This window comes from Diadema antillarum, unplaced genomic scaffold, assembly GCF_040938485.1.
Source record: "Diadema antillarum isolate AM-2024a unplaced genomic scaffold, OU_Dant_1.0 seq00001558_RagTag, whole genome shotgun sequence".
Lineage (NCBI taxonomy): Eukaryota > Metazoa > Echinodermata > Echinoidea > Diadematoida > Diadematidae > Diadema > Diadema antillarum.
The window spans coordinates 111,235-135,372 of record NW_027272284.1 but is presented as its reverse complement, the minus strand read 5'-3'; the positions used below and the strand labels follow the sequence as shown (position 1 = coordinate 135,372).

Below are 24,138 nucleotides of genomic sequence, written 5' to 3'. Positions count from 1 at the left end.
TGTTTTCCTCGAGTGTCGAGCTCGCGGACCGCACAGCTTGTGGGCTTATTATGTTTGATGTCGAGCTCATTGACCTTGTTCATCTAGTGTTTAGGTCACGGGATGTATGACTCGTGGGCTGCGTAACTCATGGGCTGTACGACTCGGGTTGTTTGACTCGTGACGTACATCTGATCTGATGAGGTGGGCCTGTTGTTTTCTGGTTAGCATCTGTCACCCTTTCATCCAGTTCAAGGGACTTTGCCATATGCCTGTTCACAAACTATTAAGCATCAACCCAAAATATGGTACTCCCCTCCCCACCTTCCATGTTTAAGCGTACAAATTTTGTCCAGTGCAAATTGGATAATGTTGCACATAATTTCATGCAAGCTAGTCTGCATAACTAACCCAAACATAAATATTATATCTGAGGTCACTGCCATCACTGAAGACACGTAAGCTTCATTTCTGAAGTAATTGACCGCTCACATTCCTGAGACTTGTTACTATGAACCAATGCTTTGTGGAATGTGGATACATACTTTGATTATAACGTCAAGGCGTGATTTGTACATGATTAAACATTTAGGATTAAACCATTGAAGCCAAACATCAATATTTGCAATCCTACACAAATTTTTAGTGATATTCTAAAAGTCTGACCTCACATTGTCCTTAGAGGTCAAAGTTGGATATACACAGGGTAATGACCAATGTTCTGTGGAATGAGAAGACACTTCTTGTAGTATAAATGCTAATAGCATAATGCATGATTGCACACCAGGTATACAGTTAACCACTGAATATACATCAAATATCAATATTTTGATATTTTGAGGTCATTGACCTGTCACAGTCCTCAGAGGTCAAAGGCAGAGACGTGTAAATAATTTCCCTTGATCTGAGGAATAGAAAAACGATTCAGTTGTAACACAAATGAATTTTTAGGACATCGTTATGTTTATCATCAACAAATTGCACCAAATATCAAAATTCTGATTATTTGAGGTCATTGACCTCTGGAGATCATTAGAAGTCAAAGGTAGAAACCTGTCAAGGATCTATGGAACATGAAGACAATTCCACTGTAACAAAAATTAGTTTTTAGTACATCATTACCATATTTAACATTAATCAATGATGCAAAATATCAATTTTTATCAAATTTTGAGGTCATTGACCTCTGGAGGTCATCAGAGGTCAAAGGTAGAAACCTGTCAGGGTTCTATGGAACATGAATACAATTCCACTGTAACAAAAATGAGTTTTTAGTACATCATTACCATATTTAACATTAATCAATGACGCAAAATATCAATTTTTATCAAATTTTGAGGTCATTGACCTTTGGAGGTCATCAGAGGTCAATTCAGACTTACCTCCCGATCTTAAAATGAATCTTATAACATGTACTAACACTGGTGAAAGTTTCATGCTTTAGTCAAATTTTGCACTATTTTTCGGCTTATCTGTTCTACTATTGTAAATAGATCTGTGTCATGATTTTCTAGTATCTAGAAAGATGTAACGTTAATGTTAGAACTCTCATTCTTTTTTTAAGCACCCATTCTCATTCACGGATTCCAGCACTGGAACTACTAGTAGGCCTAGGCACTAATAGAATTAGAAATGCGCATTCCACAGCGCAATGCGAATGTAGGCCCCTAGGCCCTGCCTGGCTATAAAACGGAGGGAATTTTTGCTACGTTGTGTATAGATAGTTTCTAGGCCCACCTAGTTAGAGAGTTTCTAATTTTTATTTCTTTTCGTAGGCCTAACATGTTAGATTTATTCTACATCTGAACTTTTGCAGTGTTGGTCTGACTGGCTGGGACCAAAAATGAATACAAACAAAATATAGAAAGCACCACTGTCTGCTTATTTGCCGGGGCATAGGCCTACCGGTAATTTGTTATTGTTAAGGTACCGTATCGTCCGTAGTGAAACAATGAAATAAAATCTTAGGAGACAAAATACATTTGTAACAATAAACATCCGAACTTTCACATGAGTTATTATTTATTAAGACTAAAATTTGAGATCTGCATTCCGTTTTTTCTAGTGGGCTAGATCACGAAACTGTTTATCTAACTTTAACATGTTCGGCCTAACGTTAGACAGCTTGATCCTACGTAGTATAGGCCTAACTACATTAGGACCTACTTGCATATTACAAGTCATTTATGTAGGCTACATTGAACAAATAACAAAGGTCATTGTTCTATCTCAAATTCAGGGTTCTCTAACAATAACATGTTAGAGTCAGTCACATTAGGGGGGTAATACCCCCAGTATTCGGTCATTTATTAAAGGGTGTGTCTTAACAGTTCTGATTGAGGTTAACTATACAAAGCCCAGTCGCTGTGTAATAGGTAGCGACTGCACAGCGTACAGTACTTACAGCGTCTGGTCGGGCTAGATTGAGGCGAGGATTTAGCTTTTAACGTTTTGCGAGATATTTACAGAGACCACTCTATGTATGACTAGCGCTTCTATGAGATGTCAAAGAGCATGCAATTGTAAGGAGTAGGCCCCTATCAAAAGTTTATTTGAAGATAATCGGTTTTGAAATGGCCGAGATTTCCAAAAACAAGGAGAAACAAAGAGATTAAAAAAAGGCGTAGCCTTCGTTTTTCTTGTCATCACTTTTTTGGATATCTCAGCCGTTTGAAAACCAATTTTCATCAAATAAACGTTGAATCCTTCTTAAAATTACGTGCTGTTTCATATTTCATAAGCGGTTTCTCATTATCTCACTTTATGAATATGAATCTTATAAACGTGAATCCCCACCTCGACCAGTAACATAGCCATAGGGCCACTGTATTGGCAACAACAAGGTCCTACAGTCCTTAAGCTTTTCTGCAATATTTTATGAACTAAAATAATACATACATACATCATATCTACAGCAACGTATGTGAAATATATCAAATTTCTTTAATCTCAATTTTCATATTGTTAATATCTCAATCCCAAAAGATATCATTTTGAAAATCCCCCAGAATACGGTCACCGCGATCAGAATTCGGTCACGAGATATGCTTGAGTAGGGTCTAACATTAGGCCCTACCATTGTATTAATGATATTACGGTTTCATACTCTTATAGAGTCTTAATAGCCTGGAATTACCAACGTTGCAAAAATGATAATGTAGACAGGGGGTCTATGCATTATACGCCAGTTAATGTGAATGAACGACATAGAAAGAGATATAAGAGGAAAATAGTACCGATAATTGCTTTTCTAAACACATAGTAGTCATTAAAAAACCGAAAGATTCGCTCCAGGCTTACCTTTCGCTTTGCACTTCTTATCACACATCCTCGAGGCCTCATCCCCATGGCCCGCCCAAAGCTGTCCGTGCCCGGCGCCCCATCTACCCGGCCGGCCAACCACAAATACATGAGGGGCCTCGACGCGCATCGCGCAGTTGATGTACTGTAGGCCGGCTGTGCGTGCAGCACACATACATTATGTATCACCGCGCGCTGCATATAGAATTCCATGACTAACGCGAAATTAAATAGTCCCAAGAAAAATCATAATTTTGACATATTGCTTCTCTGAATTACTGAATGAAACAATCGCTTTATTTTGTACTTTTTATTATCTTGTTACTTTCTAATTGCAATTAGATTCGCAAGCACTGTGACCCTGTTTATTAATATCCGAATATTCGACCAGAGAATTTGCGGGGTCGCAATAACCCCGTCTTTTCTGGTCACCAGTGAATCGATCGAAAATTTATCAGACGAAACAACCCCGAAAGGGGTCAAATTATTTTGACCCCGCAAAATCCAACCCCGCAATTTTTAGAGTGCATGAATATTCATAATTACGCTGTGTACTGTACACATACACGCACGCACCGGCAGCACTTGATTACCTCGTTTCTGATTGGTCAGTGAGGGTCGGACTTCGTCTCCGTCGCTTAGCCCAGGATTATTTTTTCGTTCTGTTTACACTCACTTGCTTGGCACCGCAATTGCCCCCCCCTTAGCCCCACCGTTGGTCCGGGGCTAAGCAAAATTTTACAAGTGTAAAAAGCCCTCTAGACTTCCTTTTTTGTCAATTTTCCTCTCCCAAGAAAAGTTATTGGTCCTAGGAATTTATGAGTTTGACATTGGCTACTTTCTCCAGCTAGTGGTCAGTTCTCCGCACTCTCCATCCCCAAAGCCCCAATCCAAATTACGGGAATGACGTGTTTTTGCCCTCTGATCCCTAAACATGAATGAGCCTCTGAGCTGGAAGGTCGTTCTCCAGCCAGAACTTCTCCTTTATTTTGATGTACTTTAGTGCAGTAGGTCAGACAGGAATTCCAAAGACAAATTCAGGGACAACGCCAGAAAAATGATGACGATGACGTTGGACGTCATAAGGACACTAGCATTCATTTGTTTTATGATTTTATTATCCAAGAAACAATTAAAGTCTTGACCAGTGTTTACAGAGAAAGAGGAAATAAAGAAACTAAAAGGCAGTGGGCGAATTAATCAGAAATTGAGATGAATCCGAGAAAAGGGAGTTCCACAGAAACGAATGGGATGAGCTAATGGAACAACTGACCAATAAGAAATTAATTTGCAGTGAAGATCACACCCCAAAATAAGATTTAGCCAATGAAATACTTTTAGGGAAAGGATACCAATAGTGAATTTGTTATAAAAGACCATGTTCGAGCAGAGATTGAGAGATAGAGAGGGGAAACAACAGAGGAGCTGCGTGATTAGAGAGACCGGCAGATAGAGAAGGGCCAAGAATAGTTGGAGACCATATCTGAGATAGAGTCAGGAGATCCCCTTTCCTTGTACATCATGCTCCCCTCCATATTAATCAACTAAACTCTATCAACGCTGCGAACGTGACGAGGATCTCGGTTGGACTGCCCAAGAGTTACGTGAGTAACTGGTGGACAACGACAAGTTGAGAAACTATACGCCACGACAAGACACAACTTTGGTTTACACCAATCTGGGGTGTAATGAACTCCAAATAGTCGACTGGTACGTGTCATTAGAGATGTTGAAGCGTCCTGTCAGGTTGCCACAACGTGGACGGCAATGGTGACGAACTGTTTAAGGAAGCAGTGAAAGCAGACCGGTTAACAGACGCCCCAGCCCCGTGGACGAGCTCGATATGCAGGCGAGAACCTCATCCCGCGACCATGCCGATGTCGAGATAAGTGGCCACACCCACTAACATCATTTTCCCTATTAACCAAATCCCTCCCTTTCCCATAGATTAAGATGGTAGAATGTGAAACGGTCTCCAAAGGTGTGGAAGAGTTAAAGAATGATGTGTTCCATTGTGTAATAAGAAAAGGATTTTGTTTGTAAGCAGTATCTATATTTCAGACCTATACGAGGCAGGTCGGTGAATAAATATGCTGTTCGCAGCATTGACATTATCCATATAAATTTTATCCCTTCTCCCGCATTTTATATTCACTGTTGTTGTGAAGCAATAATTAGTCTCTTTTTGACGTTTGGAAATTTGTTGATGATTGGTGTCTATGTGATTAGCTAACCCCCGACCAGTACAGAGAGAAGCTAACAGACCAGACCAACATTTATCCGCCTCTGTACAACATTGGTCGCCCCTTGAGACAGTATTAGGGGTGTGGGGGTTGCATACATATATATATATTTGGAAAATGCTGAAATAAACCCTTTGTTGTGAGTAGACTTCAGTTTCTAAAATCATGCATTATACAGTATGATAGACTAAAATGTGAAATTATGTTTTATATTATATGTAATAAATTCATGCCAAATACTGGTCAGTTCAGGGATCATAAGACTGCAACTGAAACATGTGCAATGCTTATCATAGGCCTACATTATACGTAATTTATGTAAGCTTTAGTCTTCCATAGAGTGTGATGCATGGTTTGATGTGTAATTGCCATGGTTTTGAATGGCAACTAAATCATAAATATGAACTAGGACCTGCATTGTAACTGTATATGGTATGTGACACCCTGGAAGTATTATCTTTTTTTTTTTTTTGGGGGGGGGGGAGGGGGGAGGGGGTAGACAAAGTATCTCAATGAGGAGTTGACAAAAATTCTAATATAAAAGAGAACACAACATGTAAATGCTCTCAACGTGCATGCTATTGTTAAAGAAAAGAAATTAAGCTAACATTTCATTTAGCTGGTAATTTTATGTTTCACGTTGTGTGTATATGTCCCGGGTTAACGGCAATCATATACTATGATGCGCTCTTTGCAGTGTGTGACACCGTAGGTTGAGTTTTGTTTGTGTGGGGCTGGGGAACTGAAGATGAAGTACAGTGTATCTCCAGAAATAAGGAGTTGACAAAACTGCTGATATAAAGAGACCACAAGACCAAGTTAATACTTCCAGCCTATATGCTATATAAAAAGAGAGCTATTATGTTTCAACTTGGTGTGTACTGGTCACGGTCATTGTCAGTGTTTGCAGTATGTGACACCATTTGTGTGGGGCTGGGAACTATTATAAATAAACTATATCTCCATAAATAAGAAGATGACCAAAAAAAAAAAAAAAAAAAGCGCTGAAGAGATGAAGAGAACACAAGATCAAAGTAAATGCTCTTGGCCTGTTTATTTCCATTACAGAAAGTTAGCATTCTATTGTGAAGCTTGTTATTTGAGGTTCCAAGGAAGAAATACATGTAAATAGAACACCGTAATTACATGTTCATTAGTATTATAGATATGCAGATATTTGTCCAAAACTATGAGGTGACATGCACTACCGAGTATGAAAATTGATCAATATCATTTCCAAAACCATTAAGCTCCTTCCTTATGTTATGCAGTTTATTCTGATTTGGAATTTATTAGAGTCAAATAAAGGAAATGTTGGCATGGATGCTGTAATCCTTGCCTATTTTATACATCAAAGGGTGGTTTTTATCAGCCAAAAACACAAAAAGTTATTAGTTTGAGGTTTTCAAAGTAATCTTATATTAGGATTGAGACTTGTTATTTGTATCAAAAAGAGGATATCAAGCAGGAGAAAAAGAAGTAATCCAAGCTACATCCCACTTGTTGACATAAACTTTATTAGAGTTATGTTTAATGCACGGTTGATGAAAATGTTTACTTAAATGTGTTATACAACTGGCCTTTAGCGCTGTTGTGGTTGGTCTTAAACTGAAGTTTACTCACAACAAAGGTTTTTCAGCATTTTCTGAAAAGCTCTATTTGAGTCTCATAAGGTGAATACATCATACAGAAGGAGTAGGCTGTGTGGCCAATAAAACCTAATACAACTTCACACAAATTTCAAATTTCTTCAGTGTTCCTTAAAGGTGTATTGATAGTATCCATGTAAAACATTCAAAAGGTATGAACATCTTATAGGTTTGACATTTATTATGTGCAAGGTATTATGGCTGCATTAATGAGAAACCTATTAATTGTAACATGTTTAGTGTTATGGTATATACAGTTGTACATAGAGTCATGTGTAAACATAATTGTGTGTGTATGTGTGTGTGTGCGTGTGTGTGTGTGCGTGTGTGTGTGTGCGTGTGTGTGTGTATGTGTGTGTGTGTGGTGGGGGGGGTGGGTGTGTGTGTGGTCAATTTATGCATGCAAACTACCCTGGGTCCCAGGGTATAACGGGTAGTTTGCAGGCAATAACCCTTGTTGCGCGTAAAGGAGTCTGCGCCAAGACTACTACATGCACTAACTAGCACTGTCTGTCAACCTGTTGGGAGACGCTACAGTACAGGGCCTATGGGACAGTGTAGTCTTGGCGAAGACTCCTTGACCAAAAACGAGGTTTTATGCCTGCAAACAAGCGGTCTGGCAACCCCTTTCCCGACCAGATATTTTGTCAGTTTTTATATTTTGATTATGTACACCCATAGGGCATTCATATAGGCCAAGTTTGGTCCATGGGCTCCATGGGGTAAATTACACCCGCCGGAGGGCCTTTTCGGGGGGGGGGGGGGGGGGGGGGGGGGGGGGGGGGGGGTCCCTGGGGGCCGAACCCGCCCTCAGGGACCAGGCTGACGGGCATTTTTTTAATGAGGAGGGTGGCCCCAGCAACTCTGAGGGGTCAAACCTTTTGGGCTTGATGGGGTAAATTGACCAGCAGCCAGCTCTCAGACTAATATAGATATATAGACTGAGACGATCGGAGCGGAAGAAAATTACTGACTGGCTTACCAGCATAGAGCAACAATAGCACTCTGACAGATCATCTTACGGGTGCGAAACAAATCCAGCGCACTAGCTTGCTTCTCTTTGACTTCAGTAACCTGTCAAACGACACAAACAAGTTTGGAAAAAAGAAGAATAATACTAAAGGGATAGTACAGTATTGGTGGAGATGAAAATTGGGCTTTTAACTTTTTGCGAGATACCAAGAAAACACCTATATATGAAATAGTAGGTATATAGCATACCATCTTAAGAAGAATTCAAAGTTTATTTGATGAAAATCGGGTTTGGAATGACTAAAACATTCAAAAACAAAGTAAAACAAAGCGATCGCAATAAAGTGTGGGTCCCACACTTATTAGAATCACTCTGTTTTGGATATCTCAGCCATTTAAGAACCAATTTTTATCAAACAAATTTTGGATTCCTCATGGAATTACATGCTCTTTCATATTTCACAAGAGGTTTCTCATTATCTCACCAAAAATGTTAGAAACCTGAAATTAGGTCTCAACCAAAACTATACGAAGATATCTATATCACATAATTGTACAAGCTTAGAATGTTTTTCTATCGTGTTTCACGTCACGTAAGATTACATCAAATGATTTTGATATTGTTATTAAATCTTATAGATCCATACAAAATGACTCTCTATTACCATGATTACTTGAGCAGTGCGAAATTTAATCACACATATTAGAATTATGACCATCGTTTCTTTTTTCAACAAATACATGTATCATATCACAGGATTGGAGGAAGATACATGTCTCTCACACCATTTTACACTTTTATAATAATTTAGATGTACAACGCCCTCATGAGACCCGTTACCAATTTACTAAATGTCCCTCAAATGACAAAAAAAAAATGCCTTTCTCTCTTTTCCTACGTCACGCTTTTTTAATCTTTTATCATTAATGTGAAAAGATAAGCATAGAGTGACGCTATGATGTTTCTCCCCTCCCCCCTCTCTCACCCTCACACACACACACACACACACACACACACACACACACACACAGGTGTATAGGCAAAATCTTCAGGATAACTTTCTTTTAGGGAATGCCTCCAAATAATTATTGTTATGTAAAAAATCACACTCTGTTATAATAGTGTATTATAGGGCACTGTTAATTGATAATCCGTTACCCTATGGAAAAGGCAATTTTTTTATACATTTTGCAAAAGTACCACATCGCTGAGAGTTTTTCTTCACCGTCATAACTCCTAAACTTGCCTTATCACGAAAAACAACAAACTTTAAAAAGAGATTGTTTAATACAGTTCTGTTAATGCCTACTGACATTAATATTTAAGGTGACACGGCATGTGTTCCTTGGACAATTGATCCGGTCTCATATTCTCCAAGAACTTAAGGTTGTGATAGGGTTTTAGGTTTTAGTTTGATGGGAGGATTAGAATTAGGGTTAGGATTATGTTGTGGGTAGCATTTATGTTTGGCTTAGCGTGCAGATGTTTCATGGGAGCAACTATAGCAGGAGCAAATATCATGGAACCGTTTATACGTTAAATAGTACTTACCACTTTTTAGCAATTCCATTATAATGCTATTTTTGCCTCTGCGCCCTCCGCCCCCCCCCCCCATGAATAAAGATACAAAATAAAATGGTTCAAAACCAGATACTTTTTAATGACATAGCAAGGCGTAGCAAGTTAATCAATTTCTTTGGTTTCAACGTTCCTATAAATGTGTCATTTACAAACCCATGGTCTCTTTTCACACGGCTTAGACATATTGAAAAGCAAACGATTCAAGTCACCTAGTAGATAGAGGTTCTTAATCATTAGAAAGAAAGTCTTTTTATGCCATGTCGTACAGAGTTGTCCGGTAACAAATCCTAACTCTTAGAATGGAAGAAAAAAGAAGCCTCACAGTGTGACTCCCGGTTTGACACACAGGGTAATTTTTAGGCTAATTCACAACCTGAACAAACTTTTATCTTGTTTTCGCCATGGAGTGCATAAACATTTGAGCAAAATAATCACCAGCATAGAGAACTCGACCTAAGCAGGCTTCCGATACAAATACGGTGTGTTCTGTTGCATTTTGTCTTCACTTAAGAGGTTTCCACCTCAGATAAGCTGCTCAGTCTCCGCCTCGAAAACTGGATATTGGTTTGGCAACAACACAAAAATATATAGCTACACGATAACTACCTAAGTTCGATGAATATAGATGTTGAAGAAAACCCAGATATATAGGTCCTATGACTTAACTGCATAGGTGAGAATGCATGTGTGCAATAATCACTGCTATAGAATGAGTCGGTTGTAATAGTATGAATAACAAAATTCCACACCCAAGCACTACAGAAAGATGAATAGGTCTGTGTCAATACTGAGAAAAATAAGTTTCTCTTTCTCCTCCTTTCTGGCGAGCATTTTCCCCTTTCGTTCTTCAAGGCTGTCTGCAACAAGTAGTTAACAATTATCATCAACAAAACGAATTCCACCTGTAGAGGCCATTTCAGAAAGCAACATCACAATGTAACAAGGCTGACCTGTTCAGTCGTCGATCTGCCTGAAAAGTGAGACTTATTGAGGTACACCGAGATTCGCACTCAATGCTGAATATTGTTACCATAGATAAAAGCTACGAACTCCACAGTAATAAGATTCATTGAAACTAAAAGCGTGCTAAAATGAAAAAGTTAAAAAAAACAACAAATCAAGCAGGCAATCAAATAAGGAAAAAAAAACTCACGAAAAGAAACCAGAACGTAGAACCGTAATTGAAACTCATGCGTTGTTTCAATGACGTGTGATGATGAAAGTTACATACAAATTCTAACAATCCAAATTTACCTGTAGCTATAAACTTTATCTATACAAGGCAAGTGACGTCACCTTTTCCTCCTCGAGTGAGGTTGGTAGGATGGGCCCAGAGTACTCCTTCCCATTGTATTCAACCACAGTCTTGAGAGTCTTTTCCGCTGCAGCGTACTTCCCCTTAGAGATCTGCCATCGAACCGACTCGGGGAGAAAACTGTCACAAAGACACAACGCGCATAATATTATACTAGTAACACATGACATACACAAATTAGTACAATGAATCTTTTTATCAACGATATAGATTGAAAGACAGACAGACAGAAGGAGAGCGAGAGGGAGAGAAAACTAAAAAAAAAAAACTTAAAAAAAGTCGTTTAGTCAGGAAGGAAAATATAGGCACCAGTGTCCAGAGACTCCACCCCCCTCCCCCAAAAAAGTAGTGACACTTAACTTCTTAATATTAAAAATTACGGAGAAAGGTCATTAACATCTAAATTTACGATTATTCATTCTTAAATGAAACACTCTCTGCATATCATTTACACTTTGATCACATCAGGTATGAAAGTTAATCGTGAATCAATTCAAGCAATCCTAACGACGATGACTTTCATGTCGCCGAAATAATTTTTAAATCGTAGGCGTTTTTATGAAAATTTAAAATTAGATGATAAACGTTAGTGTCTCAAAATCTTGCAAGTGTTGTGAATGGAAAGGGTCAGTGCAAGTGCCAAGTGCAATCACGAAAGATAGATATGTCGAAAGGTTGATGATGCGAGAAAAAACGTGACATAGACAAAGGAAAAAAAAAGAGAGAAATGTGGACATACTACATCAAAGCAATCATGCCGAACGTAGGAAGTGTGGCTACAATCTCCAGAGTTCTCCAGTAACGTAAGAAGTAGGCCACCAGAGCTAGGGTCATGTAGCCCACGGCGAACGGGACGGTGATGAGAATGCCTGAGATATTACGTCTTGAGGGTCCCGTGAATTCATTAGCTGGAAGTGGGCAAATCATTCATATAAAAATGGTCTAGCTATCAAAAAATGATGCTGATGTACATCCATCATAGCAACTTTGCTGAACATAGCGACCTGTGCTGCTGCCTCCATCATCTAGAAGTATTGTTGATATCAAGAATAATGCCCGTATAGAAAGAATAATAGGCCTAGTATGACGTAGACCAAAATCCTACACAGGTAAATGGTCAAATATTGTTAACTTGTTTGATTTGTAAGCTTGGTAAAAGAAAATCACGCAATGGATGACAGCTTCCTTAGAGGACTTTTTCAGGTGAGAATCTGACAGAATTCATTATGTTGAGTGCGTTGTTTTAGCACAAGGCCAAGCAAAGTGAGACTGTCAAACTTAGCTAAACTGAGATAAACATACTTTATACTATAAAATGCAATAGAGTTGTGAAGACGGAGAGAATCGTACTTTAAATCCATCGAATTGGGTCGTTAGGCTTGATTAAAAAAATATGACGAATACCTACAGCCACAGTGCAGAGCCTCATAATATGTAATATTCTCAATGGCATACCTCCCTAGCATACCATGCATACAGATCGCTAAAGCACACTGATGGCAATCAATCTAAACCGTTATATGGCTCATAATGTCAAGTTCGGAAGTAAGCAAACCTCTAAAATACTCCATTAAAAATTTATGATTGGTCTTTACCTTTCACCTCAGCTGTGATATTATGTTTCCTCGATTGAGTGAATAGTTAAAGTCAACAGTGTTTCATTGAGCATTCATCTGCTGGAGAACACTTTGCTTGATGTAAAGCAAAACCAAACAGGAAATCACTAGTTTTTCCTCCAGGCTGGAAATACAGCGAGGATTTTTTTTAACCATTTGTTTCTTATGTCAAATTGATTTCAATCAAGCAAACTAGTATAATTTCAAACCTAGTAGGCCCTTCAGAAAACACCACTTAATCCTCTTCTTTTTTTTTCATCCTGGTCTCAAAGCCATCTTACCAATGACGAATGCGACGATGTAGATGGGGATATTGGCGCACCCCTGGAGGAACCTTAGAGCTGAAAACACCCACCAAGTGGGAGAGAAGGCGAGCCCGAGACCAGAGCCCAGCCGAATGAACAGCAGTATCAGCAGCGTCCACCAACGACCAATGCTGATGAGCAAAACAGAGAATATGTCTTGGTGTTATTCATTCATATCCCAAAGTGAAATTTGTAAAATATCATTATCTTTAGAGAGACCACTACTAAATCTAAGCAATTAAACACAAATGCAGTGAAATCATTATACCCGTCTGTGAGCGAATCCTTTATGAACAAGGAAAATGAAATAAAAAGGAGTAAAAAAGACCCTTTTAATAGACAGATACTGATATTTTAACCACTGCCTCGTACTAAATTGTCAACTTCGTGGTAATATATGGGTGCTGAGCTTGACAGGGTTAATTCAATGAAATAGGCGGGAATTATTTCACAAGTTTTTATATGTCACACCCATTAAATCACTTGAATCTATTGCTCCCCTGCAGATATGCTCCCAGAGCAATAATATTACAGTAGTTGGCAAATATAATGGCTATCAATAATGACACAAGCATAACGAAGACATCAAGGGTAAAAACACGATTTCTAATCTTTGTAGAAGCTCAATGCTTTTACAAGAGACCGGAATACACTACAACTCAGAGAACTAATGTCGATTCTGAACTCATATTACTGAGCAACAGCTTTGTCCGTTGGAAGTAAAATGTATTTCACGTCGGCCTTGGGTGATATACGACACTCTCTTGCAGAAATCCTGTTTTGTATCTGATTTATATCAATATTACGAATTTTGATGAATGCAGACGTAATATCAAATCGCAGACGAGGACGGACTTTGATCAAAGTAGACGTATAAAGGCACACTTTTAAGAGAGCCATACAAATCTTTATAATCGATGTAAAATGAGAACCATTGCCTATTTCTCTTGTCGTAAACAATCCATCCTACAAGGCCTTCATAATCATGCTCGAGCAATGGAGAGGAATATTTCAAGGCATTCGAGAGCTTTCGATGTGATACATTTCCATAGCAGACCCAATCATCCCCTTTGATATCTTTGCACACAAAAGGTCATACATTTCAATTTTGATGGCTATTTCTAAGTTGATACGTGGTACGTGTTGTACCTGTATCTTTTTTTATGACGCCAGCTTGCAGGAAAATTGAATTCTCTTGAATAGTGTGGGGTAAATCGTATTACTGTTGTGTATTCCACAAAGGATTTTGCCATAATAAAGGTGCATATTCACAGATATTTCCTATTGGTTACTATACGCTGTTCACGAGTACAGTTTTTGTTAGATGGAGTAAGAGATATTGTCCGTCAGTGGATAGGCACAAGCCCGTGACCATTTGGTAATAAGGCTCAGTAAAACCTATTCTACCAGCTTAGGTCAAATGTCAGGAATGATGTATTGTTACTCATGCACGACGCAAGTTGATGCAAAGACTGAATTATAGCTTCATATAATTTAGCAGCGCTGCAAGCCCACTCTGTGCGACATAATACGCTAAGCTCAACGTTTCATTGATTCCTAATATCGCATCGGAAGTCACAAGAGTTCATTGCCAACTACAGGGCGACCTGAAGAAATATAAGCCCATGATAGTGTAGAAAAGATGTACACTTACACGTCAGCAAGAATACCAAATACCAGAGAGCCAACCAGATAGCCGCCATAGAAAAACGACTGAGATACCTGTGGAAGGTCTTCGTTTCCACACACCAAATCAAACTGGATCAGAGAGGGGAACAAAACAAAATACATGAACAGTCTCTTATTCCATTATTTGTAATACTTCAGACAGAGATCTGGTTCCATAAAGAATCCAGAGTCCTCTCTAATTCCCACGAGCAGGTCTGTCTAACATTAAAGGGGAAATCCAGTCCAAATATAAGTTTGTCTGATAAAAAAGAGTAAAATATTTCGAGTTCAACGGTAAAATTCTGATCGCAATCGGGGGAAAAATAAGGAAGTTATATGACATTTCCAATTTTCGCTAATTTTTTAGATAACAGTTCTTGAACGGTCAATATGAATATGCAAATGACAAAGTGAGCATGTCATTCCCTGACGACTTGCCATACAGTTTGTACATAAAATTTTGAAATTTCCAGTTTTTCATTGAAATGCAATGATATGCCCGAGGCTCAAATCCTGGTATATCCAACTGATCACTATTCTGAAGTTATTCAACCAGGTATCATGTTTCAAACTTCAATGACAGACACATTGAACTTTCGTCATTTTTTTTTTTGTACACAATCAATGGAAAATTGTGAGGGTATCATAGACATGGTTAGCTCTCACATTTCAATAATTGTACAAGAACTGTTTTGCAGAAATTCGCAAAACTTCAAAATGTCATAACTTCCTTATTTTTCATCCGATTTCAGTCAAATTGTTATCGTTGAACTCGTAAGGTGTTACTCTTTTCTATCAGACTAAGTTATATTTGGACTGGATTTTCCATGAGTGTGAATGCACTATAACTTCGAAAACCACGAATAACTACATAGTAAATGATGAATTCGATAGATTTCTGTTGTTGGTATCTCAAGACAGCTCAAAGAAACTCATACTCACCATTTTTTTTTTTTTTTGCATATACTAGCTAGTCGAAGGCTCGAAGAAAAGAAGAATTATTGCACACTAGTAAACTTTTAAACTACAACACGATGGCACGTGCTGTACTTTCATTTTGTCTTTTTTTTCTTTCCTCTTTTTTTCCTTTGATTTCATGTCAGTTGACACGTGTTCATTTGCATTTGTTTTATATATGTTTGTAGTTTCATAAATTCATTATTCGTTCTCTCATGTACTTTTTGAGGGTCCCATATCGTACATTCTTTGCTTTTTAGTGGGACCCCCCATTTCCATTCCATCCTGATTTGATTTTTTACAATGTATATTCTTTTTATATATATTCAAAAAAGTACATTTTCTTCATTTTGTTACTTATCACACGCATTTTGTTAATTTACATATATGTTCTGCTTATATATTGTATATAATCTTCTCTGTTTATTTGATGGAAATAAAAATAAATTTGAACTTGAAGAACTTGAAATTATGCCAGACACCAAGCACGTGTATGCCTTGATGTGTTCAATACAGCGAGCATGAATAATCATGGCACGAACATGCATGGATGATACTAAAATGAAAGGATACAATAATATTGCTGGTATTTGATGAATACAAAGTTCATTTGCAATGAATGTTTGAATGAACGACCTTGTAAGTACAACAGGATTTACACATTCAAAACTATGAGTGTAAAATGCTTACAATGCATATTGCATGTGCCTCAACGCGACCACATCCAGGTGCATGGTGTAACCTGATTACGCGAGACGAATCCAACGTGGTCTATAGACACCGTGATAGACTTTATCCTAATTGACAAACAGGGGTCTTTCTGTGTACATATGCCTTGGCAGAATTCTAGAATATTCGAAAATGTTAAGATTGGAGATTTGTCAAGTTTGCAAAGTTCAGTAAAATATGTCTGTCCCGAATCCCGTTTTCTCTTCTTCTGAATTAAAAACAAATTTTAAATTTGGACATATGGATGAGTCTCATATTCATGACTGATGCGTCTGCAAGATGAGAATAACAGTTACTGTACTGTGCAATAAAATACTTCATCCATTTGACTGCAACCTTTTAATTGGGTGCAAAGAAAACAATTATTATGTGCAATGTTTGCCTGCCATAAATCAACTCTACGTCTTTGACATTCCTCATTTCCAGAATTTAGAGATGGGGAATAAAATATTTTTATAAGGCACGGGGTATATATTGAATGACCTTTGAACACATTTTCTCGCTCTTAGTATCATGAAAAGCGTGCGTCATTCGAAAGACGCGGATGTTTAGTATTCTATTTACATCATCAAAATGTTTTCTTATCAATTTAATTGCATGAAGGAAAAGAGGGCACGAGTGTAAAATTGTCAAGTTGAGGTAAAATAGGTGAACTTACATCGGTTACAATGGAAGACTTGTACTGACTCCTATCGTAGACCCAACCAGCATCACAAGGGATAGTCGGTAGATCCCCATTAAGGTACTTGGATGGGTCGGACTCTGGCCTGAATTCTAGGCTGGAGACATTGTAGCGGGAGCACTGATCATACTGGATGGAACCTCCGGGAGAGGTGTAGTTGAACGGTACACTCCAGTTCTTCTTGACCAGCTCACATTCCCACGCCGTGAGGTTAGTACCATCACAGTTCCACTCCGGAGTCTGTAGACAACACGGGGAAACAAAGAAACATCAATGCCATGGTAAATGAAACAATACTAACATCAGTACTACTGATGAATTGACAATGATGATAATCATAAAGAAAACAATGAAGACAAAATTTCCAACAGAACATACATTATGATAAGAATAAATAACCTTCCTCTATATACCGCTATAAGCGTGAACATAACAAACATGGGGAAAATCCTCAAGTGTGGTCCGATTTTCACTGAGGAAACAATTACCATGAATGGACCAGAACTAATGATTGATATAATGATGGCGCCTTTTCTGATTTCAAAAGATTTGGGACGAGATTTTGGGAGAACACGTACGTGTATTTGCTTACAGGAAATTTCGGAAGATGCATAATTATGGTGAACCTTTTTTATGGGTTCAGAAAATAGGACAAGATTTTGGAAGGACATGTACGTGTATTTGCTTACAGGACATTTCGGAAGATGCATAATTGTGGTGAACCCGGGGAATTGATTGTTGTTCACAATCTACTTGGATGCCTCACGAAATCTTCCAAAAGATCATGGCTGTATTTAGTGAAGTTTGTTAACCCTGATCACTGACCAGAGATTGACCAATGCCCTCTTTGCTGAAAGGAAATATTTTACGATTTATTGAGTCTATCCATTACCCAACATGACGTTAGTGTAGAACTTATGCCTGTCTATCGAGTATCATTGATATGGTCCGAATATGAAATGTAGCTTAATCTGAATAACCTTTAGCCTTGGTCTATGATATTTCATTGATGTCTTTTCAGTTAATTGATAATGTAATTTTCATCCTTCTAACATAATATTACAAGTGGTAAGTAATAGCTAAAGTTCTAGCACAAAATGATATTTTTAACCAAAGTACTGTGACCTCTGACTCTTGACATTTTTCTGCAATAATCATGCAAATAACTGTCAATTCATTTTTACGCTGTCTACCAGCTTATATTAACTAGAAATCCCTAGCTGAAGTATCGACTGCAAATGACCTTAAATAACTTTCTAGGGTATAACGGTGACCTTTCGAATTTAGACCTCTATCATTTCACTTCAATAACTATCTTTTTAGGTGATCCGAGTATTTTATCATTGTACCTTTCCTACCAAATTATACACTGTAAAAACATCGGTGTTAGATTTAACACCACGGGTGTTAAATCTAACACCGATCAAACTTCAGTAGAGGACCACACCCACAGGTGTAGAAAATGCACTGTGATGGTGTTGAAAAGTGTTCACCTGACACTTCGTGGTGTTAATTTGACACAGTACATGGTGTTATTCTGACACTGCACTGGTGTTAATTCAAAAATGACACCACATGGTGTTGATTTGATATTTGTTGGTGTTAATATCAATGGTTTAACACCCGTCCAGCTTCAATAAGAGACCACACCAGCTGGTGTTACTTTTATTAAATTAGTAATTAATTTTAGTAAATTCATTTTCACATTTTTTCAAAAATCTAGTATTTTAATGTAAAATTCTTGATCGTCTTGTTTAAATTAAAAATCAACAAGAAGTGCAGTTACTAAGAAACTCTTCAAAAAACAGTTTTATATTTGGAAATGACACCCGGAGGTGTTAATTCAACACCATGAATAAGCACCGAAAATTTAACACCAGCTCGGTGTTCACTATTTAACACCGGACTTTTTACAGTGTATAATCAATAGATATTCCTAGTAAGATTTTTTTTTTTTAGCCAAAGTTCAGTAACCATTGACCCAAAGGGCTTTTTTGCAGAATATCTAGTCAGCGCCTCTATACCTTTGCAGCATACTTGGGCCACGTATAGAAAGAAACTTAATTTCTGAAACGATGTGTGAGAGGGAATGAGGGACAACTAAAAAAAAGGCCTCAAATATCATACGGAGCGGAGGCAAAAAAATCTACCGAATCTGATGTCCGAAAGAAAAACGTAGAAAGTCTGTTAACACTGATCTGTACGCAGCTGCTTTCTATGAACAATGTATAGTGACATTCAAAAAAAAAAAATACTGAAGATAAAAGATAGTCTTATATACGTCTATAATAACGACACTTTGTTTTTGGGTCAAGGTACATGTTTTGAGATTTGAGATGCTAAGTACTTGTATTCCTATAGGCTTCCTGAATTCAACATAACTTCACTTATTGTTACTCGTGTTCACACAAGCTTTAACTGAAACCCACAGTGTTTTAGGGAACCGCATAGTTCGAGAGCTTCCAATCAATGGAAAGTCTTCGGTTTGTTGGTTCTGAATTCAATATGGCAAGCAATTTCAAAGGTCAATTTGGTTGAACTCATTTCAAAGCGTGAATGGCTGAAGGATCTGGAATTCCATGCCATTTTGCCCAGCTCCTCGCAGACAGCAGTGGGTTAGAGGAGTGGTGGAATTTATGCAAATTTATGCGTAGTTTATAGCATTTCACTGGCCTTGATGTTCCATGCTCCAAGCCGCTTTCCCATAGAGTTTGGATATGGAGACCAAAGAAAAGGTTCCTATTGTGACAATTTTAGGCTGTATTTAAATTTTGAAATCATGTATATGGAACTGTAAGTTTTTCTTCAAATTTCCGTGTTTATTGATACCCCAGACTGAAAAGGTGTGTTAGTATAATATTATGTCATAAAAAGATCGGAAGCTCAGGCCCCTTTTGTACTTATTAAAAAAGTTATAAACATCTCGCCAGATTTACATTCGTTTAGCACTTGAATGTTAAGCCTGTCGGAATTAAGTAATTGGCTAAAGCGTGTTTCTGCGTGTTTATATAGCGTTCTACAGTTAAAGAAGTACAAATTTTACTTATTTTCTTCGCGACTTCTATCCCCTTTGTACACTAGACAATTGTCGGCGAAAATATTGAAGGAACAGCGAATTGCTGGTGGCTACGTGTGTTGAATTTTAGGAATGATGCATCTTATAATAAAGAGAAGTGCTGTATTTTGTCAAAGCAATCTATTAACACCTGCGATAGAGCGCATAGCTTCTCAGCTGCATTGGGGATGGGTACAAAGGAAAGATTCTTGTTTCTTTTCCTTCTCCAACACCTCCTTCTAAATTGAGTCTCTGGCTGCCTTGTATACCACGAACACTAGTTAGGTTTCCAGGCATTCAGCAAACGTATACCTCACGTATTAGGCTACTTTAACCACGTCTTTTAATCCTCTATCATCAGTAGATGGACCAACTATTATAGACCAGTCCATACAAACATAAAAAAACGCACCATAAAAAACCGAACAACAACAGCAACAACAACTAAAAAGTTCTTCGACAGTGGAGTGAGTGAGAGAGAGAGAGAGAAAGAGAGAGAGAGAGAGAGAGAGAGAGTGTGTGTGTGTGCGTGTGTGTGTGTGTGTGCTTGTGTGCGAGTTATCTTAGGCCTACAGATGAAACCGACTTCAAAGCACTGTAACTTATGGCGGCCATAACTGGGGGGGGGGGGGGGGGGGGGGGCTTCCAAAGAAGAACAAAAGCACTGTCAATGGCACTTCCTGCAGGTGTGTTACTATGCCGGTGCATAAATCGCCTTTCGTTAGGCATACTTGAAGCCTCCTTGTTAGAAATTACCATTAAAAAAAAAAACAGTACCAAAATTGATGCGCCGATCATGTGCACACGAGTAAGCGTTCTACGAGTTATAATGCACGAAGTGTTCGAACTTCGGACTCTAAAAGATTAGGGAAAGTGTATTGTGACTGCGAAAGTTTGCTTAAAGGGACTCTACAGTGCAAATGCAAAGTTACTTGTTTGATTCAATACACAGATCATCATTTAAAGAAAAAATCCACTGTAGAATTTGCTAAATTTCATAAGAAATGTGTTTTTTTTTTGCAGAAAAATGCAAAAAAAAAATGATCAAATAAATAAGGAGTTATGACATTCTGAAATTTCACATCTTTTTTCTTTTTCTTGGAGAACACTTCTTCACCAGTCGTTATGAATATTCTAATCAGCAAGTTGATGATGTTATGCCATTACAATTTCTTATTCATTTCGTAATACATATAGAAAATACAAAAATCTAATTTCCGCTGTGTAAATATAGAACTTGTTGCCTAAAACCATCCAAAATAAATGAGAACAAAATTATTGTAACTATATGATACATGTTGGTGTCGGCTTGAAATGACAAATTTTCCCGACTTTCATAGAACATAGATCTACATATAATTCATAATTAATTCATACAGTCGTCACACCCATCTAGTTCTGTGGGTTGAACGGTATCGTAATTTACAGTGGCTCTCTGATTGTATTATGTGGATAATTTTATGACAGTTAACCGCGTTTTGTTTCTCTTTTCATGGGGATCTTTCAAAGAGAAAATAAAGAAAGTATAAATTATACTTTCTTTATTTTCTCTCTGAAAGATCCCCATGAAAAGAGAAACAAAACGCGGTTAACTGTAAACATATTTTAAGGAAAAACAGTCAAAGTTAGGTCTGCCTCTGTAGATAACAGGGCCTCCATGCCTCTATCAGTGCACAGTAAATTTACGTGCATATTAAGTCATGTAATTTATGCCACTGCAATGACAATATGCGAAGTGCTTCTATTTCCAGTTTTTTGACTATATTTGTGATAGCCAAGGACAGCGTATTTTCCCCGGAAAAAGGTTTTCGAGCAGTACCTGTTAAAACGGGACACTTATCGTTCAACCCGTGATTATTTTATGAAATCTGTGGAAAGTAAACACGGGGTGATTCTTCACCGGTTTGCCGGAGAACGTCCAGAGAGGTCTCTTAAGACAGGGCTTAAATAATGAGTATAATAATGAGTAACATTTAAACAAACTGGTTTCAAATGCTCAGCCTTGGGAAAGTTGCATTCCAATGTCTTCTATAAATCGTATTATCAGGCCTACTTTGCCAATGATTGACAGATGATGTCACTGGCAGAATTTTCGATAAGGGAGGTTTTTGGGTGTATCCAAGAAAAATAGCAGAAATAAAACTTTTACATTTATTATTAGAAAGTATAGTTTCTATGCACGTAAATTTAGAATTAGTCTAGATATTATAACTTGGCCACATAGGTGATGCTGACGGTATCATGAATCAACGCAAGTCAACATGCAATATTGAATGACATAGATCTTATGCTCTTAGACTTATATAGTTTCTCTACAATGGTGAGTTCAAAATGTTCACAGCTACGGAAAACAATGTCCAAAGAGCGGACTGCTCTCTTGACAGGAGCTGCGGAATTCGGAAGAGGGTGAAACTTACCGCACACCAGTGATCAGTAACAGCACCCAGGAAAACTGCAATCATCGAAACGTAGGCACTAAAGAAGGTGATGAAAGAATTAATGGCAAATATCCGCCACTGAAAAGGGCCAAATTCGCCATATTTCTTGAGAAAATCATCAAGTTTAAAGTTTGAGGCCATCTTCAACACATCGATGCTCCCTGGAGCACGGTACGCAAGTTAGTGTCTTTACTCCTATAAATCTCGTGTGCGAACTTCACCTCAAACTCGCCCTTTGCTCCGATTGACGAATGACGGTCGCTCTCCAGCTTGGCGGTGCCTCCTGTCAGAATTGTACGCATGAATACCGTAGCTAAATATGAAAGCTTACTAAACACGCTCCCAACAGGGTAGTGCTCCAAAATGTGAAAAGCGCAGGGTTTACCGGGCGGCAGTATTCTCGTCTGCTGGGTTTAGTCATCTTCACAATAAACGAGGTCACTGGCATATTCACATTTATGCACTCCTGTGTGATAATAGCTGTTTCTGCCAACCAGAGCTTTCTTAAGCTGTGTCCCAAATACCAACAGCTACAATGCATCCTGGATTCAGCGTGTATTTTGAAAGATGAGAACTGAATAGGCCTAGCTGCTGAGGCGCTTGCCTGGGATTAAATATCCCATGATAACTTTTCTTGTGGCTACTTTTTCACGTATAGATGAGTTATTGCTGGGTCCAGAAATCGTAAGCCAAAACCATGGCTTTGCTGAGCTTTAGGCTTTGCATTAAACGATTCAAAAGAGTTTGGATCAAATAATGTACGAAGACACCATCAAGTAACTTGGCTTTTTCACATGTTTCTTTTATCAGTTCATTCTCTGTTAAATGCAGACTCCAATCACTAACGGGGTATCCTGCTTGCGTTTTCTTTTCTCTCGACCAATTCATAGCTGTTTGGATGATTCACAGGGGACAGAGAACTACGTTTTGCGCAGTCATGACAGGCGACGTGATGCCGCTCTTGATTGAACAACGGTCATGTTTAACGGAACAAGTAATAAACACGTTGAAGTCGTGTTTGCATATGAGTGATTATTGTTAATATGATTGAATGTCCCACACGAGGAGCATGAAATACTACGAAGGAAAGTCTGTAGCGGAAGTCAAGGGAAATTACGCTCAAGAAATATCATTCAATTAATCCTCATAAAAATATTCTGTTTACCTATACAGTCAGCAAAACTCATCACCTGTTTCTAGACCTATATGAGTTAGTTATCAAAATTAAAGGGGGTGAGCTCTCCCCTACAATTCCCCACAAACTGTCTTATACGTATTCTTTCATGTTTTCGTCCAAATTGTCTAAAATCACTGTATAGGCCTATACGTTTTTTCTTGCCCCAGGTGTGCTTTTTTTAACATTCTTACGTTCCATCAACGGGACTTGCCACACAAACCTGTTCGCAGCTCATGGTCTCATTTCCAAAAATACCTTTCTATTTGTCTCTCAGTTAAGGATTTCACTCGTTTCCCAAAGCAACGTATAATGCACAAGCTTGCCGGCGTAACAATTTCTGAAATTTATGTCAAGCAGAGCCTGAACTTGCTTCTAAAGCAGCGAATGTTTGCAAATGTTTGCAAACGCAGCGAGATTCAGGTTTAGTGGGGGTTCGTATAGACAGTTATAATCAAATTCGTAAACGGTTGC

The 24,138-nt window shown here is 38.2% G+C and overlaps 1 protein-coding gene across 1 annotated transcript in view; it reads right to left on the bottom strand.

Annotated features, from left to right (window-relative positions):
- The window catches only part of LOC139710735 (organic cation transporter protein-like), a 35,134-nt gene extending 12,475 nt beyond the window's left edge, over window positions 1-22,659 (bottom strand). Inside the window, exons 1-7 of the mRNA XM_071622652.1 lie at window positions 22,470-22,659; window positions 16,974-17,237; window positions 14,616-14,719; window positions 12,938-13,092; window positions 11,780-11,948; window positions 11,022-11,160; window positions 8,154-8,245 (exon numbers count right to left, since the gene is read on the bottom strand). Of these exons, the coding sequence (XP_071478753.1) occupies window positions 8,154-8,245; window positions 11,022-11,160; window positions 11,780-11,948; window positions 12,938-13,092; window positions 14,616-14,719; window positions 16,974-17,237; window positions 22,470-22,631 (1,085 nt within the window). The 5' untranslated portion in view covers window positions 22,632-22,659. The remainder of the gene's footprint in view (window positions 1-8,153; window positions 8,246-11,021; window positions 11,161-11,779; window positions 11,949-12,937; window positions 13,093-14,615; window positions 14,720-16,973; window positions 17,238-22,469) is intronic.
- Between the last annotated feature and the right edge of the window lie 1,479 nt (window positions 22,660-24,138).